The sequence below is a fragment of the Heterodontus francisci genome, chromosome 8 (assembly GCF_036365525.1).
Source record: "Heterodontus francisci isolate sHetFra1 chromosome 8, sHetFra1.hap1, whole genome shotgun sequence".
NCBI classification, from domain to species: domain Eukaryota; kingdom Metazoa; phylum Chordata; class Chondrichthyes; order Heterodontiformes; family Heterodontidae; genus Heterodontus; species Heterodontus francisci.
In genome coordinates, this window is record NC_090378.1 from 65,774,686 (window position 1) to 65,787,548 (window position 12,863).

The 12,863-nt window shown below is 46.8% G+C and overlaps 1 protein-coding gene across 3 annotated transcripts in view; it reads left to right on the plus strand.

The window, feature by feature from the left end:
• Positions 1–12,863, plus strand: part of lrrc40 (leucine rich repeat containing 40) — a 101,519-nt gene that overhangs the window by 62,314 nt on the left and 26,342 nt on the right. For all 3 annotated transcript variants that reach the window (XM_068037254.1, XM_068037256.1, XM_068037255.1), the window contains one exon: positions 5,451–5,559. In XM_068037254.1, the coding sequence (XP_067893355.1) occupies positions 5,451–5,559 (109 nt within the window). The remainder of the gene's footprint in view (positions 1–5,450; positions 5,560–12,863) is intronic.

Below are 12,863 nucleotides of genomic sequence, written 5' to 3' on the forward strand. Positions count from 1 at the left end.
TGGAATCAGCACATCTTGTGTCCTCTCCTGCACTGCCTCCATTGCTTGAATGCCGTCCTTAAGTCTCAAGGGTTGTTTCTGAAGGGCATGTTTTACATGAAAAGAAATAAGGGAAGAACATCAGTGTCAGAGCTACCCTCCCTCCAATGAAATTACTGTTGAGCATGCTTTCTGTTCTGCAGTAAAGGCATGTACTGATAACGCCGCCAATGAATCACTTAATACCCACCTCAGCTGTAGGATTCAGGATGATGTAACTGCCCCTATCTCGTAATGGTTCAATGCTGCTCTCAGGGAAAACATGAATGATGTGAGGGTGCTGGAAAAAGAAGCACATTTCTTTTGGACTATGAACATAAAGCAGGCCATTTAGCCCAGCTGTTCCCTGCTAGTGGTTATGCTACTCCTGCACCTTCCCATCCGCTCCTGCCTACTACTATTAGCATCACCTTCCATTTCTTTTGCTCTTATCTACCTTTGCCTTAAAGCAACATTGAGGATGGAGAACGGTGTGGCTGCACTCCCACCTCACAACTGGTGTGTACACAGCAAGAGCATTCACATTCGTGCTACCACTGGACACGGCATGCTTGTTCTTTTTTATGGACGCCCTCTCTGCTTGACAGGCAGCAGCTGGCAATTGCAGAGTCTCACAAGGCTCTGCATGGTTGTTCCAAGGGCGGATGGGGAAACAGGTGGCTGTCTGTCCATGTGCACTGCTCTGATGGGTGCAAGAACAGGTGGCTGTGTGTCCATGTGCACTGCTCTGATGGGTGCAAGAACAGGTGGCTGTGTGTCCATGTGCACTGCTCTGATGGGTGCAAGTACAGGTGGCTGTGTGTCCATGTGCACTGCTCTGATGGGTGCAGGAACAGGTGGCTGTGTGACTGAATAGCAAGGAGAGGGTACCACAGGTGGGGGAAGTGGAGCTGTGAACTGGCAGGCGTATGTATGGTCCATCAGCTCTTTAGGCCAGGGGGTGAAGTGCTCAGGATACATGGACTGTGGCACGTGACTGATGTCCATCTCGTGGCCACCTCCATCCGAAGGTGCCTCCGGGCAATTGTTGGGCAAATCAGTTGGCTCCATCCCATCAGCCAGTCCTTGCTGCCAGCGGAGAGTCTGTCGCCGCAGCCAGTCCAGTTTCCGCATGAATGATGCCGTTCCACTCTGCAGAACAGCCTGTTGTAGCTGATACAATTGATCTGAAAGCAAGCGGTATTTTTCATTGTAGCTGAGGGGCCTTGGCTGTTCCTCTGTAATCACAATGGCAGCAGCCATGCCTGTCCTCGTGGGTGTCTGAGATGCACGCCAGCGGCAGTTGGGGGCCAGCCTCTCCAAAGACAGACCGAGATGCCTCTGCACAACAATAGCATATTTGTAGGGCAACAAAGTCTGAATGGAGAAGATGCAGGTGGCCTGGCCATCATGTATCTGCAGTGTGTACTGTTTGGCACCAGAAATCGCAGTCACTGTGCCTTTGTCCTGCTGCTTAACATTTACTCGATGAATGTGGCTATGATGCTGATGCATCAGCTTCACAGCGTGACTGGTGAATCCTGTGTAAAATGATTGCAGATCTGCTGGTGTCTCTGCGTTGCGCTTGAAAGAGGCTCCCTGCAGGAATATGGAATAGGAGATCTCCCAATCCAGGAAACTTTTTGTGGAAGATCAGCGCTGAGATGCATTCTTTCATGGATGAGGGGGAGTGGAGCAGGTGCTTTATCTTGGCATTCTCTGACTCAATGCGATTGTTGGTGTTGTTCCCAAACGTTAGGACTTCACTGCGTAAACATGATGCCCACATCTCCTTCTGTGGAATCCAGTTTGTAAGCAGGGGTGGGTAGAGGTGTCCAATCCTTTCTACGCAACTTGTGATCTTGTCCTCCAAAGGTGCATGAACTATTTCCTTGCAGATCATAAACAACTGATCCCTCAGTTCACCGTTCAGTGGGTAGCTGCTGATCTTCCTCCTCATGCTCTGCATCACATGGAACTGACAGAGGAGAACAGTTGCAGCTGGGAGATGCTTCCTGATCGCATTGATCTCATTGATGTACTTATCCACAATGGCTGATCTCACGCGGCAGGCGCTAGATCCCATGAAATCGACAAAAACACCCACAGTCTTGTCCAGCATCTGAGCCGTCTCATTCCTCACCATGGCATAGAACACAGCCCTGCCCCTACCAACATTGTCCTACACCATCACCTGGTACAGAGAGCATTTGTTCACTTTGTACGTTCCGTCCATGAACAGCGGTTCAGGAAAGGCCTGTATGTGGGCCTTCATGGCTGGTGTCATGAAGACAATATAGAGGATGTTGCTTCCCTGCAGGCCAACCCGCACTGTGGCCCCGTCCTGCTGAATCTTCTCCAGCGTATCACACAGTGCATCCATGTTGTCATCCCCTGTTTTGAGCCGGGATTTTACATTTCTAATGTCACTAAGGGTCACGGTCTTGTTGAATGAACGCTCGATATAATCCTTCAGCTGTTTGTTCCCAGCCTGCAGCTTGACCAACTCTTCTACCTTCTGCCTTTAATCCTGGTTTGGTTGTCGTCTCCTTGCATAGAAGCATAAACATTCTGGATCCAAAACGTGACCGGTATGTACAAGGTGGTAGGAGCTGACACACAGTTTGTCCTTGCTCGTATTGAATTTCACACTGATGAAGACCTCACAGCCCAGGGTGAGATACCTGAAAAGTTACACAGACGTTTAAGGAGCATACCCAATTTCCTCGTGCCCTCACCAAAACGTCAGCCATCCCCAGGTGTGTTGTTGGCTGCAGTTTACAGGTGCACTTTGACAAGGTCCCAAAAGCTGGTGCAGAGGAGGTTGCGCAGAGGTTGTTGACCAGCCATTGCTTCATCCAGGAAATCACAACCAAGGCAGTCCGTAGACACTTAAACAGACCCTGGGGGGGTGGGCATATGCGTGGCTTTGTGGGCACAGGATCTCACTGATGAGATGTATTCATACTGCAAATCTAATCTTGATGCAATGCGCATCAAGGAACAGCATTACAGGACTGACAGGCTACACAAGTGGAAATGTAATGACCGCAGCACCTACCTCTGATTCAGTCTCACCCCAGTAGAACGGATGCATGGCTGCCCATAGTGTACACAGCACAGCCTCACCGAGGCATACTTAAAGTGAATGGGAATTTCGATTCGCCGTCTCTTGTTCCCCCTCTCAAGCGTATGGGTGCCCACTTTTTTAAATAGACTCCCCGTTGCCTGTAAGCACAACAGCAAATCGCATTTAAACAGCATTGTTAACACAGTAAAACTTAAGGCACATCACAGGATGTGCCTGCAGACCATGCTACCTGTTGAAACATTTCCAGTTTACTGCTGAAGTCGTCATAACTCTCAAACTTCTAGGTTGTGAAGGTGGCAAGGAACTGCTCTGTGGAATCTACTGAAGTAGCCATCATCGAATTTTGCAGTTCAGGAAGGCTATTAAGGGACCACACGGGAAACATGAGATGAGATAAGAAATACAGATTGCACTTCATTGAAACTTTACAGAAATGAATGTGACCGTTTAGATGGAAAGCTGTTCGCTGGACTGCAGCACATGTACTGCCTGCACAGAGCCCCAGACAATGGAAAGGATTTTAGTGCAGTGCTGTGAATTGGAGCACATGCAGTGCCCCAGACAATGGAAATGTTTTCAGAGCAACTTACAACAGGGACTGGAGCACGTGCAGTGCCCCAGACAATGGAAATGTTTTCAGAGCCAATTACAACAGGGACTGGAGCACATGTACTGCCTGCACATAGCCCCAGACAATGGAAAGGATTTTAGTGCAGTGCAGTGAACTGGAGCACATGTAGTGCCGCAGACAATGGAAATGTTTTCAGAGCAACTTACCTTGGAGCAATCTCCTCTTTCTAATAAAAATGAAGCAGTCCAAAACGACTAAATAATTGCGAGAAAATGCCCGACGAAACCTCTCCTCCTTCCACTTTCAGAAACTCGCGCCGAAGCTTGACGCATGCGTGAATATCCAAAGGTTGACGCATGCGTGAATATCCAAAGGTTGACGCATGCGTGAATACCCGTTGGCGTTGCGTAAAGCGCATGCGCAGAGGCCAACCAGGCGCGTTGCCCGAAGATGCACACGTCACGTGATGACGTCATAGGCGCATGTGCTAACCAGTCCTGGCAAGCCGGAACACAGCGCATGCGCAAAGAGCAGGAGCCCGTCTGCGCATGTGCGCACCGCGGCGCAGCCTGATGACGTCAGTGGCGGCTAGCGTTGTCAGGAATCACTTTGTTTTGCTAATGCTCCTTAATGCCACACTGTCCAGAATCATTGAATGATAAAACCTGTAAAATCACTTGGTGCTCTGCCAGCCACCACCCCACCCACTTCTGCAGTGCTTGGAGCCTGAATTTGCTCGAGCCACTGAGTCTTTGGGCATTAGTAGTTCTAGGCCTCATGCAACTCGTTCAGTGACTTTTTCAGCTGCCTGTGCTGGACCAGTGAGGTCAGCCTTGGTATTCTCTTCCCTGGAGTGCTTGTCTATATCACTGCCTGTGTCTAAGTTATTACCTATTAAAACATCAAATGGCAAAACATTTCTGTCTCCATGACACCTGCATAACTAGAATATTCTAAGTGGCTAAGTGTACATCTCTGGTCATCTACAGTCCCTTAATGTGGATAACTGATTGGTGGGATGTGAGAAGTTGTGTTGCCCAGGGATCAGTACTGGAGGCCTCAGCTTTTCACCATTATATATTAACAACTTGGATGAACGTATAGAGAGTTGTATATCCAAGTTTACAGATATCTCTAAGTTAGGAGGTATAGTAGATGGGAGCAGGCAGCAACAAAAGGGTATAAATTAAGTCAGTGAGGAAAACTATGGCAAATAGAGTTCAGTGTGGGGAAGTGTGACATCATCCACTTTCAATCTGACAAGGACAAATTACAATATTTTCTTAATGGTGAGAGACCAAAAGTTGAGGAGCAAAGGCATTTAGGTGTCTGTCACGTACGAAAAGCAATCAAGAAGGCGAATGTACTATTGACCTTCATAGTTAGGGAGTTGGTATGGAATACAAAAGTGAGAAAGGGATGCTCTGTTAGACAGCCTTGGTCAGACGCCACCTACAGTATTATGTTCAGTTTTGGGCATTGCATCTCAGGAAGGAATTATCGGCTTCGAAGAGGTACAACGCAGATTCACCAGAAGGATACTTGAACTTGACAGGTGAAGCAATGTATGACAGTAGTAGTATTTTGCTTTTTTATGCTATGTATTGGTGATGAAGAAGCCCAGCTTTAACTGAGTGCTGGTAATTTGACCTGAGAATGATGAATGGCAGGAGATAGCTAAAAACTGCATGAAAAGAAGTGGCAAAAACATTTTTTATCCAGATGCACTTGTGGCACATAAAACCCTTGATTTATTGTGTTTTTGACCAGAACAACCAACTGGCCAAGATGACAGTTGTTCAGCAACGGCTATGACTCTTCCAAGTGAGTCTAGGATAAATATGTACACCATTGGAACACAGAAAGTGTTAGAATACAGGTATGTCATTGAGGAACAAGAATAAATTTGGCAATACTGAGATTTTTGTATGTTTTTAATGTAGATTTATTGGTCCGTTCTAGTAAAGCTAGTGCATCTTGGTATAATAGCAGTTATACCCAGCTTCTCAGCATAAATAGCATTTAATTTCTCAAGATACAAATAATTTAAAGTTATGCATTGTAATATTGTTTAAAATTTTTCCAGCTGCACTATTTACATGGGAAGGACTCAAAGCAAACGTAGTTATGTTTTAGAATTTTGTTCAGATTGCCACTCCTTACAAATGTACTTGTTCAAATTTAATTTAGAAATTAATTTTTTTAACTTTATAATTGTACTGACTGGGTAAAGTTAAAACGAGGGGGGTACTAAGATGGTGCGGTGGGTTAGCATGCTGTCTTTTCATTACTACAACCTCTGATCTCATCAGTCTGGGCTTGATTTGATCTAAGCCTTCTCTTTCCATTGGCTGTAAGAGTCCTCTAAGAAATAAATTTGAGACTAAGTTCAACATGTATGCTTGGTGTGGGAAATGGTGTAGTAGAAAGTACAGTCCTAAGGTTGAGATTCAGGACCACAGTCAGTAAGAATAAAGAAAAGTTTGCTGTGCACTTGACTGCTGGATCTGATAGTATATGTTACTTGTGTTAACAGTGGATGCCAGTGGTGGAAAAGGTTTATATTTTTTTGCCCTGATGACCTTTGAGCACAAAAATTCAGTAAAAATATTTAAGTTGTTAATCATGTTCTGGATCACACATCCTTGAAGTGAATCCAAACATTAAAAGCTTGCATCTGGAATTTTCACAGGGATCCATTTAAAATCCTTCACTGTAACTTTGGTAGAAACCCCTGAGAAATGGCAGAAGTGACCACAGATGTCATTTCTCCAGGGGTTCAGCTGACGTTGCAGTAATGATCAGGAGAATCCCCGCAGAAATTCTCTTCAATATTTTACAAAATTTCTGGTGTACTTTTTTTTATAATTTCAGTGTGACTTCATTTTAATTGGGCATCTTGACATTTGAAAGGCAGTGGTGAAATAGCTGAATATTTTCAGTTGATCAACAAACATATGCTCCTTTTTAATATTCTACTAGTCATTCTTCTGTGGCATTGCGTACAGCAAGTAATTTTCAAGTGAAGTGGGGGATAATTGGATTGAGGCCCACAGACTTAATTTCGTCCCCATCAAATATGTACATTCAGTCCTTATTTTTATGTAATATTTTGATTTATACTTATATGTAGTGAAATATCAAAAGTTGCAGCAATTTTGGAAACAGAGAATTGGGACTGAACTTAGTTGAGCTCCCAACGTCTGGCTCAATGGTGCGGGGTGCCAGAAGATGGCTGAGGCAGCAGTACACCATGGAGCCCAACGCCGGGAATGCTGGGCCCGCTCAGTGAGGGACCCGACTTTACAGATGCAGATAGCCTCTCTGCATACATTATTTTTCATCCCAATGCGATTCAACCATCAGTTTAGGATCTTCAGCTGGACGTGCGGCACTCACTGGCCTTCACGTTCGCGTCCCAGAAAACCTGGCGCCTCTGAGGCCAGAGTCCTTGGAGCCTGTGAAGGTCGGTAAATACTGTTCTGCTCTCCTGTTCTTTGCAAGCTGAGTTAATTCGCCTGATGGGGGCCTGAACTCTGCATCCATGAAGGGGGGTGGGTGGGCGGATGTTGTGAAGGGAGTCTGAACTCTGCACCCATGAAGGTGGGTGGGTGTTGTGAAGGGGATCTGAGCTCTGCATCCATGAGGGGGGGCGGTGGATGGGTGTTGTGAAGGGGGCCTAAACTCTGCATCCGTGAAAGGTGTGGGGGGGGGGGGGTCTCCATACCTTTGTTCTGTAAAGGGGGCCACTCTGCGCCTGTTAATGGCCAGAGTCGGGGGGAGAGTAGGGGGCTCACTCTGCATTCAGGCAATGATGTTTAGGGAAGGAGGGGAACAATGGAAGTGGATGAGCCCTTTATGTTGGGTGGAGAACACAAATGTAAAACGTTGTAACTTCCTGTTGCCAATGCTGCAATGCAGGCAGCTGAAATGATATGACGGTGGTCAGACTGGCTCGCTCTTATTTGAAGCCAAGATGGGCAATGTCATGCTATCCCATACAGCTAATGCCGGAACACAGCTGAAGCATGAATTTACATACCGCCCAGATAGGTGCCATTGACTTTGTGAAGGAACCAAGTTGAGCTCGATCATAGAGATGGAAATGGTCCAATGCTGTCTTTCTGGATCCTCGTGCTGTGAAGAGGCATACCTGCCGGAGGCGGAACCAAGAGGCAGGTGCCACCCATGTGGAAGCTCCCAGACGTGAGTAGCAGCAACCACCAAGGCTTACTGTAGCCCAGAGAGGCCAGCAGGCCTATAGGACAGGGATGGCATACCTGCAGATGTTGGAGTGCCAGTGTCAGACGACTATGGATGTCCAGGGACGCAGGGGTACATCTCTGTGCACTGCTGAATAATGGCCTGCAGCCACTGGGCTTTGGTGGTCACGCTATGCCTGTAGCCCTCAAAGTAACAGTGGCTGTAAACCTCTGTGCCTCTGCATCATTCCAGGGATCTATCGGTGACTTGTGTGGAGTTTCACAGCCAGCAGTTCACCACTATATCAGGGAGGTCACTGATGCCTTGTACAGGAGGGCCGGTGACTATGTGTACTTCAGGACAGACCCTGAGAGTCAGGCCAAGAGGGTCATTGGATTTGGGGCCATTGCAGGATTCCCACAGGTGCAAGGCGTCATTGACTGCACGTATGTGGCCATCAAGACTCCAACGGAACAACCAGCCGCATACCTCAACAGAAAAGTCTTTTACTCGCTCAACGTGCAGCTGGTATGCGACCACAAGAAGTGCTTCCTGCAAGTGTGTGCCTGCTTTCCAGGCAGCTGCCATGACTCCTTCATCCTGCGCCAGTCCCAGCTGCTGCTGCTGTTCACTCCACCAGCTCAAATTCAGGGATGGATTCTTGGGGACAAGGGTTACTCCTTGCTGACATGGCTTCTAACACCAGTGAGGAACCCCAGCAGCGATACGGAAGAAAGCTACTGCACCTGCCTCGGCTCCACCCGAGCTACAATCGAGCAGGCCATCGGCATGCTGAAGATGCGCTTATGCTGCCGGGATAGATCGGGTGGAGACCTATAGTATGCACCAGACAAGGATTGGGCACATTGTTGTATGCTGCGTTCTGCACAACATTGCAGTACAGAAGGGGGAGGCCTTGCAGGGTGATGAGGCACGGGAGCAGCAGACATCCATGGACGATGACGACTTGGCATCCAGCAGCAGCCGTGCATGGGAGCACGGAGAGCATTGATGGAGGGCAGTCATGGTGAGTAAGGGATGCCAGACAATGCCTGATCAGGGAGAGTTTCCTCAATCTCTGAAGTGTAACATATGCTCCTCATACCACACACAACCATCCTGTGTCTCATCTTAAGTCTTCTGCCTCTGTAACATCTGTCTCTCCAGCATGACTGGCAGCAGCTGACTGAGCCATTGCCCATATGTCACATCATTCATATTGGAATGGCGATGATGTTACTCCTTATATTGGCAGTACTATCAAGCTACTGATATAATTGGAGGACACGTAATCGGTACATGGACGCATGCGTTCCTCACACAGGGAAGGCTACACTGATATTGAATATTACATAGCTTTCTCACTGTGAAAACAGAGTGCAGATTGCAAGCTGAGTGTCGAGATTCGAGTTTGGTGAGTGGCGAGTTCGGTGAAGGGGGAGGAGGTGCTCCATTTTTCTACTTTTTTTTTCTACTTTTTTAACCCTCCAGTATTTGGTTCTTGCTTCGGTGCAGTGGAAAGAGCTAGTTAGTGAGTGACTGGTAAGCTATTCTACTTATAATAAATAGTCTGTAAAGTTAAGGTATGGCAGGGCAGGTGGAATGTACAGCCTGTGGCACGTGGGGAGTCTTGGACACACCATGTGTCCTAGACTAACACACCTGCAGGAAGTGTCACCGGCTGCAGAAGCTTGAGCTCCGGGTTTCGGAACTTGAGCGGCAGCTGGAGTCACTGTTGTGCATCCGCGAGGCGGAGGACTATGTGGGTAGCACATTTAGGGAGGTGGTCACACCGCAGGTTAGGAACATGCAGGCAGATAGGGAATGGGTGACTGCCAGGCTGTCTAAGAGAACCAGGCAGGTAGTGCAGGAGTCCCCTGATAGGATCTCACTGCTGATCGGTTTTCCATTTTAGATACTGGTGAGGGTGATGGTTCCTCAGAGGAGTGCAGTCAGAGCCAAGTTTGTGGCACCACAAGTGGCTGAGCTGCACAGGAGGGCAGGAAGAAGAGTGGAAGAGCAGTAGTGATAGGGGATTCGTTAGTTAGGGGAACAGACAGGCGTTTCTGTCACAGTAAACGTGACTCCAGGATGGTGTGTTGCCTCCCTGGTGCCGGAGTCAAGGATGTCACGGAACGGCTGTAGAACCTCTGAGAGAGGGTGAACAGCTAGAGGTCATGATCCACTTTGGTATCAATGACATAGGTAAGAAGGGGTATGAGGTCCTGAAAGCAGATTTTAGGGATCTAGGAAGGAGATTAAAAAGCAGGACCTCAAAAGCAGTAATCTCAGGATTACTCCCAGTCCCACGTGCAAGTGAGCACAGGCATAGGAGAATTGAGCGATTGAACACGTGGCTGGAGAACTGGTGTAGGAAGGAGGGCATCAGATTTCTGAGACTTTGCGATCAGTTCTGGGGCAGGTGGGACCTGTACAAGATAGGCGGGTTGCATCTTAGCAGGACTGGGACGAATATCCTCGCAGGGAGACTTGCTAGTGCTGTTGGTGAGGGTTTAATCTAAATTGTCAGGGGAATGGGAACCTGAGAGGGAGCTCAGATTGGAGGGAAGCAAAACTGGTAACTTGTCAGGGGTGTGGAAACCAGGAGCAAGTATCAGAGAGCAATACCAAGGTGCACTGAATACTGGGGGAGATAGATAGCATGAGAGTAGGGAATGGTAAGTTATTATGTGGGGTCAGAGTAAGGGAGAAAGTAGTAAAGTCTGAATCAGGGTTAATGTGCATGTATGTGAATGCACGGAGCGTGATAAATAAGACTAGTGAGGTACAAGTGCAGATTGCCATTGGAAATATTATGATGTGTCGATAACAGAGACCTGACTCAAAAGAAGGGTAGGACTGGGTTTTAAATATCCCTGGATACAAGGTGTTCAGGAAAGATAGGAAAGGGAAAGAAGGGAGAGGGGTGGCGGTATTGATTAAGGAGAGCATTGCAGCGCTGGAGAAAAAGGATGTCCCAGAGGGGTCGAGGTCAGAATCAATTTGGCTAGAGCTAAGGAACAAAAAGGGTGTGGTTACATTGCTCGGTGTTGGCTATAGGCCACCAGCTAGTGAGAAGGACATGGAGGAGCAAATTTGCAAGGAAATTACAGAGAGGTGCAAAAATTATAGGGTAGTGGGGAACCGTAGAAAAATTAGGGCACAGAAGGAGGCCATTCAGCCCATCATGTCTGTGCCGGCTCAGAAGAAATAAAAATTGAAATTAGCCGCCCAATCTAATCCCACCTTCCGGAACCTGGTTCATAGTCTTTCAGCACTTCAGGTGCATGTCCAGGTACCTTTTTAAATAATTGAGGATTTCTGCCTCCACCACTGTTCCTGGCAGTGAATTCCAGACACCCACTACCCTCTGGGTGAAAAAGTTTTTCCTCATGTCCCCTCTAATCCTTCTACCAATCACCTTAAATCTTTGCCCCCTACTAATTGACCTCTCCGCTAAGAGAAACGGGTCTTTCCTGTCCACTCTATCTAGGCTCCTCATAATTTTGAACACCTCAATTAAGTCATCCCTCAGCCTCATCTGTTCTAAGGGAAACAACCCTAGTCTATCCAATCTTCCCTCATGGCTGCAACTTTCAAACCCTGGCAACATTCTTGTAAATCGCCTCTGTACTCTCGCTAGAGCAATTATGGGGACTTCATGGGGACTTTAATTATCCAAACATAGACTGGAATAATAGTAGTCTAAAGGGCATTGAGGTGCAAGAGTTCCGAAAGTGTATTCAGGAAAATCTTCCACAATAGTATATTGCTAGCCCATCGAGCAAGGAGGCAGTGCAAGACCTGGTTCTTGGGAATGAGGTGGGCCAAGTGGATCAAGTATAAGTAGGAGAGGATTTAGGGGACAGTGATCATTGTATCATGAGGTTTAGACTGACTATGGAAAAGGACAAAGAGCAATCCAGGGTAAGAATAATTAACTGGGGGAAGGCCAACTTCAATGGGGTAAGAATGGAGCTGGGGCGAATAAATTGGAGTCAAAAGTTGGCAGGAAAACCGGTAGCTGGACACTGGACTACCTTCAAAGAAGGGATAGTTGGGGCACAGTCGAGGTATGTTCCCTCGAAGTGGAAAGGTAGGGCAAACAAATCCAGAGCTCCCTGGATGACAAAACAGGTAGAGATTAAGATAAAGAAGAAAAAGTGTGCTTATGACTATTGAGAACCAGGCTGAATATAGAAGGTCCAGAGGGGAAGTGAAAAAAACAAATAAGGGAAGCAAAGAGAGAGCATGAAAAGAGACTGGCAGTTAGCATTAAAGGAAATCCCAAAGTTTTCTTTCGGCATATAAATAGTGAAAGGGTGGTAAAAGGAGGAATGGTCCCAATTAGGGACTAGAAAGGGGATTTACACATGGAGGCAGAGCTCATAGCTGAGGTATTAAATGAATACTTTGCATCTGTCTTTACCAAGGAAGAAGATACAACCCAGGCAATGTTAAAAGAGGAGGTAAGTCAGACAATAGAGGGTTTAAAATTGATAAAGAGGAAGTATTATATAGGTTGTCTGTACTTAAAGTGGATAAAGCACCAGGACCAGATGAGATGCATCCAAGGATACTGAGGGAAGTGAGGGTGGAAATCGCAGAGGCACTGGTCATAATTTTTCAGTCTTCCTTAGACCTGCAAGTGGTGCCAGAGGACTGGAGAATTGCACGCGTTACACACTTGTTCAAAAAAGGGTGTAAAGGTAAGCCCAGCAACTTCAGACCAGTTAGTTTAACTTCGGTGGTGGGAAAACTTCTAGAAAAAATAATTTGAGATAAAATCAATAGTCACATGGATAAATGTGGATTAATTAAGGAAAGCCAGCATGGATTACTTAAGGGGAAATCAAGTTTAACTAACTTGCTGGAGTTTTTTGAGGAAATAACAGAGGGTTGATGAGGGCAATGCTATTGATGTGCTGTACATGGACTTTCAAAAGGCGTTTGATTCAGTGCCACACAACAGACTTATGA